Source organism: Heterodontus francisci, chromosome 3 (genome assembly GCF_036365525.1).
Source record: "Heterodontus francisci isolate sHetFra1 chromosome 3, sHetFra1.hap1, whole genome shotgun sequence".
NCBI lineage: Eukaryota > Metazoa > Chordata > Chondrichthyes > Heterodontiformes > Heterodontidae > Heterodontus > Heterodontus francisci.
In genome coordinates, this window is record NC_090373.1 from 68,715,922 (window position 1) to 68,733,729 (window position 17,808).

The window sequence follows — 17,808 nt, forward strand, 5'->3', positions numbered from 1 at the left end:
ACCACTTAAATGCCCTTAAAGTTGGCGAGTCTACTACTGTTGCAGGCAGGGCGTTCCACGCCCCTACTACTCTCTGCGTAAAGAAACTACCTCTGACATCTGTCCTATATCTTTCACCCCTCAACTTAAAGCTATGTCCCCTCGTGTTTGCCATCCTCATCCGAGGAAAAAGACTCTCACTATCCACCCTATCTAACCCTCTGATTATCTTGTATGTCTCTATTAAGTCACCTCTCCTCCTCCTTCTCTCTAACGAAAACAACCCCAAGTCCCTCAGCCTTTCCTCGTAAGACCTTCCTTCCATACCAGGCAACATCCTAGTAAATCTCCTCTGCACCCTTTCCAAAGCTTCGACATCCTTCCTATAATGCGGTGACCAGAACTGCACGCAATACTCCAGGTGCGGCCTCACCAGAGTTTTGTACAGCTGCATCATGACCCCGTGGCTCTGAAACTCGATCCCCCTACTAATAAAGGCTAACACACCATATGCCTTCTTAACAGCCCTATTAACCTGGGTAGCAACTTTCAGGGATTTATGTACCTGGATACCAAGATCTCTCTGCTCATCTACACTACCAAGAATCCTCCCATTAGCCCAGTACTCTGCATTGCTGTTACTCCTTCCAAAGTGAATCACCTCACACTTCTCCGCATTAAACTCCATTTGCCATCTCTCAGCCCAGCTCTGCAGCCTATCTATGTCCCTCTGTACCCTACAACACCCTTCGACACTATCCACAACTCCACCGACCTTCGTGTCATCCGCAAATTTACTAACCCACCCTTCTACACCCTCATCCAGGTCGTTTATAAAAATGACAAACAGCAGTGGCCCCAAAACAGAACCTTGCGGTACACCACTAGTAACTAAACTCCAGGATGAACATTTGCCATCAACCACCACCCTCTGTCTTCTTTCAGCTAGCCAATTTCTGATCCAAAGCTCTAAATCACCTTCAACCCCATACTTGCGTATTTTCTGCAATAGCCTACCGTGGGGAACCTTATCAAACGCCTTACTGAAATCCATATACACCACATCCACGGCTTTACCCTCATCCACCTGTTTGGTCACCTTCTCGAAAAACTCAATAAGGTTTGTGAGGCACGACCTACCTTTCACAAAACCGTGCTGACTATCGCAAATGAACTTATTCTTTTCAAGATGATTATAAATCCTGTCTCTTATAACCTTTTCCAACATTTTACCCACAACCGAAGTAAGGCTCACAGGTCTATAATTACCAGGGCTGTCTCTACTCCCCTTCTTGAACAAGGGGACAACATTTGCTATCCTCCAGTCCTCCGGCACTACTCCTGTCGACAATGACGACTTAAAGATCAACAACAACGGCTCTGCAATCTCCTCCCTGGCTTCCCAGAGAATCCTAGGATAAATCCCATCTGGCCCAGGGGACTTATCTATTTTCACTCTTTCCAAAATTGCTAACACCTCCTCCTTGTGAATCTCAATCCCATCTAGCCTAGTAGGCTGTATCTCAGTAATCTCCTCAGCAACATTTTCTTTCTCTACTGTAAATACTGACGAAAAATATTCATTTAACGCTTCCCCTATCTCCTCTGATTCCGCACACAACTTCCCACTACTATCCTTGATTGGCCCTGTTCTAACTCTTATCATTCGTTTATTCCTGATATACCTATAGAAAGCCTTAGGGTTTTCTTTGATCCTATCCGCCAATGACTTCTCGTGTCCTCTCCTTGCTCTTCTTAGCCCTCCCTTTAGATCCTTCCTGGCTAGCTTGTAACTCTCAAGTGCCCTAACTGAGCCTTCACGTCTCATCCTAACATAAGCCGCCCTCTTCCTCTTGACAAGCGCTTCAACTTCTTGAGTAAACCACGGCTCCCTTGCTCGACAACTTCCTCCCTGCCTGACAGGTACATACTTATCAAGGACACGCATTAGCTGCTCCTTGAATAAGCTCCACATTTCGTTTGTGCCCATCCCCTGCAGTTTCCTTCCCCATCCTACACATCCTAAATCTTGCCTAATCGCGTCATAATTTCCTTTCCCCCAGCTATAATTCTTGCCCTGCGGTATATACCTGTCCCTGCCCATCGCTAAGGTAAACCTAACCGAATTGTGATCACTATCGCCAAAGTGCTCACCTACATCTAAATCGAACACCTGGCCGGGTTCATTACCCAGTACCAAATCCAATGTGGCATCGCCCCTGGTTGGCCTGTCCACATACTGTGTCAGAAAACCCTCCTGCACACACTGGACAAAAACAGACCCATCTAAAGTACTCGAACTATAGTATTTCCAGTCAATATTTGGAAAGTTAAAGTCCCCCATAACCACTACCCTGTTACTCTCGCTCCTGTCGAGAATCATCTTCGCTATCCTTTCCTCTACATCTCTGGAACTATTCGGAGGTCTATAGAAAACTCCCAACAGGGTGACCTCTCCTCTCCTGTTTCTAACCTCGGCCCATACTACCTCAGTAGACGAGTCCTCAAACGTCCTTTCTGCCGCTGTAATACTTTCCTTGATTAACAATGCCACACCCCCCCCTCTTTTACCCTCTTCTCTGTTCTTTCTGAAACATCTAAATCCCGGAACCTGCAACATCCATTCCTGCCCCTGCTCTACCCATGTCTCCGAAATGGCCACAACATCAGGATCCCAGGTACCAACCCATGCTGCAAGCTCACCCACCTTATTCCGGATGCTCCTGGCGTTGAAGTAGACACACTTTAAACCAAGTTCTTGCTTGCCAGTGCCCTCTTGCGTCCCTGTAACCTTATCCCCTACCTCACTACTCTCAACAGCCTGTACACTGGAACTACAATTTAGGTTCCCATTCCCCTGCTGATTTAGTTTAAACCCCCCCGAAGAGCACTAACAAATCTCCCCCCCAGGATATTGGTACCCCTCTGGTTCAGGTGAAGACCATCCTGTTTGTAGAGGTCCCACCTACCCCAGAAAGAGCCCCAATTATCCAGGAAACCAAAACCCTCCCTCCTACACCATCCCTGCAGCCACGTGTTCAACTCCTCTCTCTCCCTATTCCTCTCTTCGCTAGCACGTGGCACAGGCAACAACCCAGAGATAACAACTCTGGTTGTTCTCGCTCTAAGCTTCCACCCTAGCTCCCTGAATTTCTGCCTTAAATCCCCATCTCTCTTCCTACCTATGTCGTTGGTGCCTATGTGGACCACGACTTGGGGGTGCTCCCCCTCCCCCTTAAGGATCCCAAAAACACGATCGGAGACATCACGTACCCTGGCACCTGGGAGGCAACACACCAACCGTGAGTCTCTCTCGTTCCCACAGAACCTCCTATCTGTTCCCCTAACTATGGAGTCCCCAATGACTAATGCTCTGCTCCTCTTCCCTTTTCCCTTCTGAGCAACAGGGACAGACTCTGTGCCAGAGACCTGCACCCCATTGCTTACCCCTGGTAAGTCGTCCCCCCCAACAGTATCCAAAACGGTATACCTGTTGTTGAGGGAAACGGCCACAGGGGATCCCTGCACTGCCTGCTGGTTCCCTTTCCTTCCCCTGACGGTAACCCATCTACCTACTTCTTTTACCTGAGGTGTGACTGCCTCCCTATAACTCCTGTCAATAATCCCCTCCGCCTCCCGAATGATCCGAAGTTCATCCAGCTCCAGCTCCAGTTCCCTAACGCAGTCTGCGAGGAGCTGGAGTTGGGTGCACTTCCCGCAGATGCAGTCAGCAGGGACACTCTTGGCGACCCCTACCTCCCACATTCTGCAGGAGGAACATACAACTGCCTTTACCTCCATTCCCACTATTCTAGATTCCCAATAAATCTACTGAAAAACCAAACGAAAAAAAAAGTCAAAACTTGTTCGCTTAGCAATCCGACGGACTGAACTTTTTAAATAAAAAGCTTACCTTATCAACACCCTAGAGTCCTTTTTTTTTCTGGGGGCTCCCCTCAGGACGCTCATAGAATGGCCACCAGCTCCTCAGCCCCTCCACCAGCGAGCCCAGCTCCAGCAGCTGCAATCCCTGAGGAGAGTCTTGCACCAGTCCAGGACACCCCACAGGAATTTGTGGCATTCCAAGCCTCAGGCAGCCAGAAGACACCTACCAAAGTCATTACAGGGCAAGGGGCAAGCTGATTAGCCTGCCTTCAGCCCAGCTGCTGTCTGAGGGATCACACTGCATAGAAGCCCCTGCAAGCGTAGTAAGAAGAATACCTTGCCACACTTTGGGTCTCACAGGTGCACCATATGTTTTATTAGTAATTAATTAAAAGATCCTTTGTCCAAATCATTAGTAATCATTTTGTATGAAAGCCATGTGCCTTAATTGTGAGCAACTGACTTCCCCCTTCTCTCTTCAAGCAATGCCAATGTGACCATAGCCCTCATTTAACATGCCAATGTAATGAGAGCCCATGTTAATATATGATCTTGCATGGTCACTAGCGCGTATTGCAGCTGCTTGCAAGACAGGGACCAGAAATAGAACAGAGATGAGAGTTCAGGCATTAAGGTGAGCCTTTTTCTGACGCTCTATGAATGGACATCAAGATGGCTGTAAGCAAGTCATTATGAGGTTGTCTCTCGCCTCCTTTGCGCATAGTTCAACTCGTCAGGCCTCCTGCCTTGGCAACTGAAGACCTGTCAGCAGCGTCACTGATGGACCTCAGAGCCCAATCTTGATGGCCCACTATCTGCTCCAGTAGTGTGAGCAACCAGACCCATCGCACAGCAGTTTGTAAACCCTATACTGCCAGTCCACCACCCCACAAAACCACACTTAATCCCCTTGCAGAGCCCCCAGGACCCTGGACCTCTTGCATGGTACACAGCAACACAGTCTCACAATGGCCTCGGAACCCCCTCTTCCCCTAGGGAGCAATGCTCCAGGTTGCCTACCAATCACAGCAATGTGGTCTCTTTCCTCAGTGCCACCAGTTTTTAACAGTCGGGAATCTGAAGGCACGAGTGCCACCCGCTGTTCACAGAATCATGCATAAATCATTTATATCAAATTTAATTGGCATTTCAACAATTTAAAATAGGCTCCCGTTGTGCTGTGGTGGCAATGCTGCCATTGTGTTTTCCCACCATTGACAAAATCCAGAACCGATGTCACAATGCCAGATTTCCAGATGGACAGTTGCGATGTGATTCTCCGTCCTTTCTCACTCCCTCCCCCACCCCACCCCCCTCAACACCCCCCACCCCCACACCACTGTACCCGTCCTTGACCCATTAAATTCAGCCCTCTGTGCCACAGGTGGAAATGTTGCACTGAAAGTAATGAAGGTTCTAGATTTAGATTTTTGAATGATCAGATTTAAATGGAACATTCTTACTTTGAATGTGGCTGAATAGCTCTTTTTTTTTAACATAATGGCTGCCGAACAAGAATGTTAAAAATAACTAGCTTATTTTCTGAGAAAGGGCAGCATTTCGTCAACCTGTTCTGCAACATACTAGTTGACAGTTCACTGCAACTGACAACAATTCGATTTAGTTCCATTAAACTCAGGCAAAGATATTCCACGGTGAATCTGAGGCTGTTTTCAGCCAGAGTCTGTGCAACAGTAATCTATATCAATCACTATTATGTACATGCAGCAAAGCATGATGCAGTTTGTTTTGCTGCTCTCTGTAATCATTGAAAATAAACTCTTCCATGGCAGCGTGAATAAGACTAGATTCACTTGCAATTTTCTGGGGAACTAAGTTGGATCAGGCACATCTATAAAATCTGGCTATGTATTTCCCAATCTACTTTGTTGGAAATCAAAGTAGATGGAGTTAATTTAGGATTTGTTGCTCCCAAGTTCACTGCTCTCATACAAATAGTTACAGTATTGGCATCCTTCCAACTACGAAAGATGATGGACATGCAGCAAACAATCCATTTAGGTGGGGTGTCTTGGTGCACTTTTGCAGATGGCTGTGAAGGGCAATCCTTGAGAGGCAGGTGCTGCCACAAGTGCCGCACATGAAGTTGCAAAGTGACACTGTGAGTTGTTTTTGGCGTTGGCGCCTGTTGCGAAGGAGTGAGATGCCCCTGTAGTTGTTGCAGTCTCCTCTGTCACCTTTGTTTTTATATAGTGTGATGATTTTTGCGTCACGCGTCTCCTGTTGAACAGAGCCTACTTTCCGGCAGAGAAGGAGACCGTCATAAAGGTGTGTCAATAGATGGGACTTTATGTGCTTGAGCAGTTCGGCTGGCATTCAGTCCTTGCCTGGTGCCCTTCTGTTCGCTAGGCAGTCTATGGCCTTCTCGAGCTCCAGTGATGAGGGTTCTTCATCTAACTCGTCCATGACAGGAAGTTACAGGGGAGCATCAAGCACGGGAGATGTCTGACTCACAGGAGTACGGCTCACTGTAGTATTCAGCCCGGTTGGGCATCTGTTTACTTCTGTCGGTGAGCGCCTCACCATCTGCCAACTTCAGGGGAGCAACTTTGGCGATTGCAGGGCCAAATGCCCTCTTGATCCCTTCATACATAGCTTGGAAATTTCCTTTGTCACATGCAGTTTGGATTTCTTGACATAAGTTGATCCAGTGTTTGTTTGCGCAGTATCTTCCCGTCCTTTGCGTGGTTGTTTTGGCTAATTTCAGTTCATGCAGTGCTTTAGCTGTTGGGTTTACATTGTGCATCATGTAGGCTTTGTTTTTTGCATCAATTACCAATATCATCTCAGCTGCGTAGGTCTCAAACCAGTCCTTGTTGTGAGTTCCACCTTTACCAAATGATGCTTCATAGATGATTGAGCTTAGTGATTTCCAAGCTTCATCAATACCAGCATCAGTGTTTCCCGATAATGCTTTGGTGGGTAGCAAGCGTTCTAGTGACAGTACAAAGTGCTGGTATTTAGCATCATTGCTTATGCAAGAGATGTTGATACGTGGCAGACCGTCGTGTTTGGAGCTGTGGATCTTTGGGGGTGAACCTCTACTCTGCTGTTTGATAAGAAAGTGGTCAGTGTCGCAATCTGCACTGTAGTAGGTGCAGGAATGAAGAACACTGGGCAGATCGCGCCTCCTCATGATGACTAGGTCCAGTTAGTGCCAATGACCAGACCTTGGGTGATGCCATGATACCTTGTGGTGACGTCTGTCCTGGAAGAAGGTGTTGATGATGCAGAGTTCATTCGGAGTACAAAGTTCAAGAAGGCATTGTCAGTTATCATTGATCTTGCCCACCCCATGACGACTGAGGCACGTTGGCCATGAATCACTGTCTGCCCCAACACCTGCGTTGTAGTCACCCAAGATGAATAGCATCTCGTCATTTGGTATGTTCCTCAGAATGTCACCTCGGGTGTCATAAGAATGTTCTATATCTGAGCTGCTGGCGTACAGAGTTGGAGCATAGGTGCATTTGATGTTGACTGTGCCTCCATCAGATGATAGTCACAGGGAGATGAGGCAGTCTGAGGTTGCTACTGGCAGCTCAATTGACTGTGAGCCGGTTGCTCATTACAAAGCCTACACCATGCTCACAGCGATCTTCAGCACTGTTTCCATGCCAGCAGAAGGTGTAATTAGCCTCTCAAATAGATCCTGTGTCAGCTAATCTGGTTTCTTGTAGAGCAGCAATATCAACACCAAGCTTGAATAGCTCAAGGTCAGTCAGGGCTGTCTTGCGTACACCAGCTGTGGAGTGTGGGTCATTGTTCATTCCAGGGCACATTGTCCTCGCTTTCGAGCTTCCAAGCTGTAGGGTTACACATCTGTAATATCTGGCTATGCATTTCCCAATGTACTTTGTTGGAAATCAAAGTAGATCAAATTAGGATTCGTTGCTTCCAAGTTCATTGCTGTCCTAGGAGCAGTTACAAGATGCTTCTGATTTGTGGATCAGCTGCACGTCTATATTGATAGCTTAATGAGATATTGAATGCGCTTTGCACTTTTGCTTTTTGCTAACCAGCTATTCTCTCGGTATGCAATCTGGTGGGTAAACATGCTGTTAGGGACACTTTTTTAAATATTCGTTCATGGGATGTGGGCGTCGCAGGCTAGGCCAACATTTATTGTCCATCCCTAATCGCCCTTCAGAAGGTGGTGGTGAGCTGCTGCCTTGAACTGCTGCAGTCCTTGGGGTGTAGGTACACCACCAGTGCTATTAGAATGGGAATTCCAGGATTTTGACCCAGTGACAGTGAAGGATCAGCAATATAGTTCCAAGTCAGGGTGGTGTGTGACTTGGAGGAGAACTTGCAGATGATGGTGTTCCAATGCATCTGCTGTCCTTGCCCTTCTAGGTGGTAGAGGTCGAGGGTTTGGAAGGTGCTGTCAAAGGAGCCTTGGTGAGTTGCTGCTGTGCATCTTGTAGATGGTACACACTGCTGCCACTGTGTGTCGGTGGTGGAGGGAGTGAATGTTGAGGGTGGTGGATAGGGTGCCAATCAAGCGGGCTGCTTTGTCCTGGATGGTTTCAAGCTTCTTGGGTGTTGTTGGAGCTGCACCCATCGAAGCAAGAGCAGAGTATTCCATCACACTCCTGACTTGTGCCTTGTAGATGGTGGACAGGCTTTGGGGAGACAGGAGGTGAGTTACTCGCTGCAGAATTCCCAGCTTCTGCTCTGCTCTTGTAGCCACAGTATTTTTGTGGCTGGTCCAGTTCAATTTCTGGTCAATGGTAACCCCCCTGGATGTTGATAGTGGGGGATTCAGCGATGGTAATGCAATTAAACGTCAAGGGGAGATGGTTAGGTGCTCTCTTGTTTGAGTTGGTCATTGCCTGGCACTTTTGTGGCGCTAATGTTATAGCCACTTACCAGTCCAAGTCTGGATGTTGTCTAGGTCTTGCTGCATCTGGTCATGGGCTGCTTCAGTATCTGAGGAGTCGTGAATGGTGCTGAACATTGTTCAGTCATCAGCGAACATCCCCACTTCTGATGTTATGGTGGAGGGAAGGTCATTGATGAAGCAGCTGAAGATGGTTGGGCCTGGGACACTACCCTAAGGAACTTCCGCAGTGATGTCCTGGGACTGTGGTCATTAATTACACTTTATCAGTGTAGTAAGAACTCCCCTCTTGCCAATTTTCATTTCGCTCTTAAATACAACTGGAACATGGCTTGAAAAGTATAATACATTCTATTTATACTCTGCCTCTGAACTATTAACCGACAGTAAACAAAATCATGTTTTGATTTATTAATATGCAAAATACTAAATTCACCTTTTAGCCCCCTACAAATTGATTTATATTGTGTAATTAAATACATTTTCAATAGGCTAAGGTACAAGATAATCTTGCATCACATTTTTATAGCACATTTTAATTTCAATTATTGAAATAAATAGTACTGCAATGTAAAATCTTAATCACTGACCAGTGATAAGTCTTATATCTCGAACATGTTTGAAAAAAAATTATTACATTAACATTTTGCAAAGTGATGGAAGTCAATGCTGGGATAAAGCAACGTTACCATTGTTTCAGTGATCAGCGTACTTCAGTTTGGTCAGATACAGTGTAAAAAGTTTTAACTTTTAGAAAAAAACCCAAATCTCACCACCACCATCTTTCATCTCACAATTAACTATCAAGATCACTATTTATTTGTCAGACATCAAGCTCTAGAATGTCAGACTCTGCCATAATTTAAATGAATGAAAATAATTTACTCTGAAGATACCAGGTATTATCATTGTATTTGCCTTTTCTTTTGTCCTTTGTCTCTCCATGACCTCACTGATTATTATTTATATCATGTTAGTGAATGAAATGAATCACTTGTCATTAGAAAATTGGAAGCCTAAAAATAAAATGCATCTGCTACTGTGTTTTCACACTTGCTATCTGGTGCCTGGGAATTATGAATTAAAATGATGTTTAATTACCTGTTTAAATGCTGTGCCATGTCTTTTCAGGGACAATGGGGAAACAGAACAGCAAACTTGCCCCTGAGGTCATGGAAGATCTGGTGAAGAACACGGAATTTAATGAACACGAACTCAAACAATGGTATAAAGGATTTCTTAAAGACTGTCCTAGTGGCAGACTGAACCTGGATGAATTCCAGCAACTGTATGTAAAGGTATATGTGTTTTTAATTATAAGTCAATTTTGCTCAGTGACATTATTCTGAGGGTCAAAATAAAGCAGCTGATAATACATAATTTTTCTATCTGTAAAACGACAGGGGAAGAATTAATCTATTCACCACTTTCTAGTGAGTCATAATACCATTCTTTATATTAGCACTTACAATTATACTACACATGGCAAACAGGAAATCTGACCCAACGTCATTGCTTAAATTAATTTAAAACATTGAGTAATGCAAGTCAGTTTCTTGGGATGTATGAAAAGACAGGCATAGAAATAAACCTTGAAAATTACTGGGGCTAAAAATTGTGCAGGGATACCATCAATCCTTTGCTGTAACTCCACCAGTCTTCCAGTGAAGTTTTGGTGTGAAATTGATGGCACCTCAATGAAATCTCAATCCTATTATGTGTTCAGTGGTCTTTATCAGATATGATTTATTTGATGGCTGTTGAGTGTAATTGTTGTGGATTGTAGCTGTTTGTTGAAAATTATTATATGGTGATTCTTTTCAATGTAATATATAAATATATTAGTGTGGGGTTCACACTGAGGCTGCCCTTAAGGTTGCTGATTTTTGAGCATAAGCATAATCCAATCATTGCCCTAAGACATTGTGAAATTGCTATGATTCAGGGAGAATTCAACTATCAAAGAAAGTTGTGTGCCTCAAGCTGTTATTGAATTCTACTATAATGAACTAAATCTTGGAATGAAAATGTTTCTGTTGTACTTTGTGTTGTAAAGTATAGAATAAAAAAAGAACTAGAGGTATTGTTGAACTGGTGTAAGATCTGAGAAATCAGCTGGAGTGGTGTGTCCAGGTTTGGACATCCCATTATGGAAAGGATGTAAAAGCAATGGAACAGGTACAATGCACATTCAATATTATCTTACCATTGATGAATAGTTACAGTAATGAAAAGAGACTTGAGAATTTGGGGCTGCTTTTACTCAAGATGAGAGGATTAGGGAGTGATCTGATAGAGGTCTTAAAGATTTATAAGGGCCTATGATAGGATAAACTATCATAGTGGTTGATAAGATGGTAGCAAAAAGCCATGCATTTAAGATAATCACAAAAAGAATTAAAGGTGATGTTAGAAATAACTAAATATATGTCACATATGGTTGAGAATCTGGAATTTTCTGGCACAAGGCATTGTTGAAGTAGAGTTGAAAAAATAAGAGTATGGGGACTGAGTGGGCTTAGACCAGGTGACTAATGTAAAGAAAAACACTGACAAGAGTCTTGATGAGGATGATGACCTGTTTCTATGCTGTGGCATTTGTGTCCAAAGACAGTTTGTCCAATTGGGGGCATAAAGCAAATACCCAGCGTAAAAGATTGTAGTATCTTGGGTGCTGTGTGTTATATACACACTTACGCTATGCCCAAGTTTCTTTGCTGTTTTATGCCCATCTGTTGATCCCTATGCCCTAACATATCTCAGTTCAGTATTATGGCTCCGCTCCCAAACTGAGAAGTTGTACCCGTGAAGTTCCTGCAGTTATGATGGTTCACAATGGGTGCAAAATGAAGCCTAGAACTCTGGGTGCAGCAGGTGTTTTATTTCCTGGTGTTATATTGTGGGGTTTTTTTGCCTTTTTTTAAGCATTTATTTATTCTTTCTGAGATCTGTACTGTGTTTTGTATTTCTATGAATTGAAAAGTTTCCATGATTGCATGTTCTTAAAAATACTGGGGTAGATCTTGACTTTGTTCCATGGCATAAAATGGGCAATAGTGAAACGGCTATTTTGCATCTCTGAATTTCCACTGTGAACAACCCATTAACTGCAGCATCAGAAAGTCTGGATGGTCTGCATGTTGCTAAATCCTCTAAGGCTGTGGCTGTATTGATTTTGCAGTTATTTTACTTCCTATGGTGTGGTTTCTAAATTCCAAAAAACTTATTCCCCTCCCCATCCCAACTTAATCAACTGCAGCTTCTTAAATCATGCAACACACATTTCTTTTGTTTCCAGTAGCAATAACTATATTAAAAATAACAATACTACTACACATCTACCATTCATATATTATTAGGAACTTTATGTGTACATTTTGACTTCAGGTCAGTCTCCCATTCTGATGGCGAAGAGGCCCTCCTGATTTTGAGGGCCTGGCCTCATTTAAATCTGACAGATGAGCTGCATGCGCCAAACCCTTGATGCAATTGCCAGATTGAGGCTTCAAAGTTAGGCCAAAGCAGCCTCCAGCAAAGTTGGTTGCGGGAAGAGGACACACGGGTCGGTTTAGGGGTGGGGGGTGGGATGGTGGTTGTACCAGTCGTATGTGATTGCCGTATGTGGCAGAAACGACTTAGATTATTTTTATGGGCCCCAGAGGAGTACTCCTGTTCTTCCAGGATGCCCAAATATAATTTGACAGCTCCCTTTAGCAGGCCATCATCTGAGGAACAGGTGGGAGCTTGCGCTGCGTAGGGTCCAATGAGTTCTGACCTAAAAAAGCAGTCCTATTTGCATTAACTGACATTGATTTCCATATTAAAAGGATCCTATCACCAAGCTTAGAACACATAGAGGTAGGTCCCTTCCAAAATGGAGCTAGCTGCATCACTGGTGTTAATGGACAGTAAGGCTAACAGATCTATTTTGAAGCCATTACTGCCAGGCGAAGACAGTCAAAGTTGGCCTATTGACCTCAGGAAAGAAAACTGATTTAAGATAAAAGAAGTAGTCATAGTTATGAAGAAAATTGCCTATCCTTCAACTGTTATTTGCTTAAACTATGCTGCTGTTTTGGAGGTAATTTCTAGAAATGCTATCTTCAGAGTTAAAGGTTTTTGTGTTCATGCATCACCTTTTATCAACAGTTCTTAAGAGATTTTTTTTTAAAAACTGACAGACACTAACAATGACGGGTAAATTGGTTTATGGGAACAAGAATAAGCCCATCAGCCCTTCAAGCCTGTTCCGACATTCAGTTAGATCATGACTGACTGACTGTACCACAACTCCATTTACCTGCCTTTCCTCCATATACCCCTACCCAGCAAAAATCTATCAATCTCAGTCTTGAAAATTTCAATTAACTCAGCATCCACAGCTTTTTGGGGGTGAGTGTACCATATTTCAAATGCCCTTTTTGTGAAAAAGTGCTTCCCGATTTTCATTCTGAAACATCCTTGTTAGTTTAGTTTAGAGATACAGCACTGAAACAGGCCCTTCGGCCCACCGAGTCTGTGCCGACCATCAACCACCCATTTATACTAATCCTGCACTAATCCCATATTCCTACCACATCCCCACCTGTCCCTATATTTCCCTACCACCTACCTATACCAGGGGCAATTTATAATGGCCAATTAACCTATCAACCTGCAAGTCTTTGGCATGTGGGAGGAAACCGGAACACCAGGAGGAAACCCACGCAGACACAGGGAGAACTTGCAAACTCCACACAGGCAGTACCCAGAATTGAACCCGGGTCGCTGGAGCTGTGAGGCTGCGGTGCTAACCACTGCGCCACTGTGCCGCCCCTACCAGAGGAAATAAGGTAGATACAGATGACCTATCATTTTTAAGAACTTGATTAAATCACTTCTCAACTTTCTAAATTCAAGGGAATACAAAGAAAGAAAGACTTGCACTTAAATAGCGCCTTTCACGACCTCAGGGCATCCCAAAGCACTTTTGAGTCAAACAATTCTGAGGAAAGGTCATTGACTTGAAACGTTAGCCAGAATTTTACATCCCCTGCGGTGGGGGAGGTGCAAATGGCCCGCCCACCCCAGGACAATTAAGGCCCTTGAATGGCCAATTAATTGCTACTTAAGGGTCTCCTTCCATCGCTGCTGATATATTACCAGCGGCAGATGGGCACTTCAACAGCTGCAGAGGCCGCCAGTAAAATCTGGCAGCCTCCTTGCAGACTAGGATGGCTCTACTGATTGGGCAGTCTGTACCCCATGGAGGCCCTCCCCCTCCCCTCCCCCCCCCCCACCCCAACCCTCTCGATTGACCCCTCCCCCGCCCCCTTGCCTCACTGGGGCCAAGCCGATTGTCCCCAGCGAGGCCCCACATATGTCATTATTCCAGGACCTCCTCCATTTTTGCTTCTGTCGCTGGGTGCAGTCCTAGCAGTGGCCACCAGTCTCAGTGACACTGCTGGGACTGAAGAGCTGCTGGCCCCCTGGTTGGTAGCTTTTGGAGTCGGACTTCTGCCTCAGAGGGGCCAGTTAAGAGCCTGGATCACATAAAATTATGGCATGACATCCAGCTTCAGCAGAGGTGGTCTCGCCCCCAAAATTGGGACCTTCGCACTGACGTAAAACTCCAGCCATTAACTCTGTTTATCTCTCCACAGATGCTGCCAGACCTGCTCAATTTTTCTGCATTTCTGTTTTTTTTTCCAGCCAATGGAGTGCTTTTGAGTTGCAGTTACCGCTGTAATGGAGGCAGTCAGTTTGCACACAGCAATATGATAATGACCAGATTTTTTTTTTAAGTGATGTTGATTGAGGGATAAATATTAGATGGGATACCAGGGATAACTCCAGTGCTGCTCTTCCAAATAGTGCCAAGGGATCTTTTACGTCCACTTGAGAGAGCAGATGTGGCTTCAGTTTAACATCTCATCCAAAAGACGCCAACTATGACACTCTGCAGTTCTGAGGAAGTGCTGTGCTATCAGCCTAGATTCTTGTGCTGAAGTCTCTGGAGTGGGACTTGAACTCATATCCGTCTGACTCAGAAGCAAGAGTGCTACCAACTGAAACACGGCTGACACAAACCAAGTTTATGCAATTTGTCCTCCTATTTAACCCTTAGCAAGACTAAGCATATAGTCACCTGCCCTTATATCTTTTCCTTTGGCATGGTGTCAGTTTTCTTCCTGATTTATGCTCCTGTGAAATGCCTTGGGATGTTTTCCTATGTTAAAGGCACTACAAAAATACAAGTTCTTGTTGTTTTAAACCCTGGTATCCTTCTGGCAAACCTGTGCTGCACCCTCTTCAAGGCAAATATACCTTTCGTTTGGTTCGGTGCATAAAACTGAAAGCAGTGCGCCAGATGGAATCAAATCTTCAGCCAGAAGTGCTGAGTGGATGATCCATCTCGGCCTGCTCCTGAAGTCCCCAGCATCACAGATGCCAATCTTCAGCCAATTCAATTCACTCCACATGATATCAAGAAATGGCTGAAGGCACTGAATACGGCAAAGGCTAAAAGCCCTGACAACATCCCAGCTGCAGTACTGAAGACTTGTGCTCCAGAACTAGCCGTGCCCCTCGCCAAGCTGTTCCAGTGCAACTACAACACTGGCATCTACCCGACAATGTGGAAAATTACTCAGATATGTTCCGTCCACCAAAAGCAGGACAAGTACAATCTGGCCAATTTCTGCCCTATCAGCCTCCTCTCGATCACCAGCAAAGTGATTGAAGGTGTCGTCGACAGTGCTGTCAAGCAGTCATTACACAGCAATAACCTGCTTGGCCACTCAGCTCCTGACCTCATTACAGCCTTGGTCCAAACATGGACAAAAGAGCTGAACTCGAGGTGAGGTGAGAGTGATTGCCCTTGATATCAAGGCAGCATTTGACAGAGTATGAGAGAGCTCACCTCACTGCAGCCCCTCAGATCCCACAGCAGGACCTCCAAGTAAAAGTGAGACCCAGGGAGCTCCTGTCCATTCCTATAATTGCTGCAACCTCAAAAAATCCAAGTGCTGGTGAGGCCTTGTAACCTATGCCTGGATCCCTTTAATTACAAATCCTTCCTTTGACAGAATGGATGTGCCATCCCATCCATCCTCCTTGATTGGTCAGGGAGCCCAGAGGCAGCATGCTAATGTCGTGGCTCAGGGAAATAGCCTTGGCAAAGTGCACCCAGTAGTAAACTGATTTCAAAAAATTCCCGCCTATTGTAGCGCAAACAGATATGTTGTAAAGTGGAGATTGGCACTAAATGCCCCAAGACACAGCACAGAAGCAAAAATTTGTAAATTGGCATTGGGGTATTAAAATCTTTATAATAAATTTATCCTCACTTGCCTGAGAAGAAGGAAGAGCTGTGTGGGAAATAGTGGCCACAAGACGAGCTCAAAAAAACTGGAATTTTTTTTAAGTTCATTCCTGTGTATCAGAATTAGATGACCCTTGAGAGAACAAAAGAATGTCCAGTACCCCCCAGAAAAGTTAATATAGTGACCTTCTGAAACTAGACAAATTGACCACCACTGACTTCTGCGTTGGTTGCTCACCAAGATTACATGGACAACTAGTGTGTGAGTGGGGAAATATGAAAAAAAAATCATCTTCAAGTAGAAAAAGAGTGCAAATAAGTTGGAGATAGGGGTTTGGAACTGTATAGGATTTGAAGAAGAGAAGAAGAGCTACATATGTGAGGGAAGGGGCAGAGGGTTTGGCAAGGTAGGTGTGACATGGTGTGACTAAGTGTTTCAAAATGGATTATACAATCCAGCACGGTTACCTTTTTTTATTGTATTGCCACTTACACGCTTTGTAATTATTAACCTCACAGAAACAGAGGTGTCTGAAAAATCAAGGTGGTGTAAAATGCTTTGCAGGAAAGGTATTGTTAAAAAGTGATAAGTAATTTTAAATGGCTTGAATTTGATATTTTCAAAGATTAGACGATGATAAGTGGAAACTGACAGTATGAGAGAGACAACAGAATTCAGTCAATTTGTTTTAGGGTGGAATGAAAAACTACTATCACAATTTCAGAAAGGCTAAGTTACTTAAAATAGTGAGAAGCATATCACTTTGTAAATGACAGCTTAGTGATCCATCCTTAACAGGAGTTAATTGAAGCCTTAAGCCTTAGTACCAACTGGCTGGTGGCCTTTTGTGCTTTCTTAGACTGTAAACACTGTTTGATGAGTACCTCTGCAAAACCAGTTGCCATGGGTGCATTACGAGACCTTCCCCTTGAACTACAGCATGACATGGAGAATGAGCAGAGGCCACACCGAGCAGGACAAACTGCTGGAAATGGTTGGGCGGGTGGTCAAAAGAGGGAGGAGGAATAGGAGAAGGACTCTCAGCAGCAGGTTATATCCACCTAGGGTGCTCAGGGAGTAATTCTTGTACCTGAACCTCACCTGAAGAACAATGGTGTGAGACGTCTGCCCTTCAATAAGGACATCCTCACTGAAATTTGGTACCCCCCTGCACCCACAACTGCACCTTCAGAGCAGGGCAAGGACAAATTGCTAATGGCTGTGAAGTAGATAGTGGCAAAGAACTTTTGACTCTGGCTCCTACCAGGCTAATGCTGGAGATATTAGCAGCATCTCATAGTTTACCATCCACGGCTGCATATGAGCAGTCATTCAACTCCACTATTCAAAGAGAGCTAAATACATTCCATTCTCTCTTGCCAGAGACAAGCAGGCAGAACGAACACACTGCATTGTTAGGTTTGCTGGCTTCCCCATGGTGCACGGTTCTGTTAATTGCAGTTCACTTTGCAGGCACTGCATGTTAACTTTGCCATGTACCAAAACTGGAAGGGATTCCACTCCCTCAATTCTTAGCTGGTGTGTGACCATGGGCAACATATTGTGCAGATTAATGTCTGGTGTCCTGACAGTAACCATGATACCTTCATTCTGCGGCAGTCCACTGTGCCAGCTGTTTGAGCCACCATGGCAAACCAAAGGGTGGCTACTGGACGACCAGGGCTATCCACTGATGGCATTGGCTGATGAATCTGGTTCGTAACCCATGCACAAGTGCGCAGAATGTATACAATGAGAGCTAAGCTGCCACAGAAA

At 44.7% G+C, this 17,808-nt stretch overlaps 1 protein-coding gene across 2 annotated transcripts in view; it reads left to right on the forward strand.

Annotated features, from left to right (window-relative positions):
* Positions 1-17,808, forward strand: part of LOC137356978 (visinin-like protein 1) — a 164,330-nt gene that overhangs the window by 59,506 nt on the left and 87,016 nt on the right. For both annotated transcript variants that reach the window (XM_068022886.1, XM_068022889.1), the window contains exon 2: positions 9,860-10,026. In XM_068022886.1, coding sequence (XP_067878987.1) covers positions 9,865-10,026 — 162 coding nt within the window. In that variant the 5' untranslated portion in view covers positions 9,860-9,864. The remainder of the gene's footprint in view (positions 1-9,859; positions 10,027-17,808) is intronic.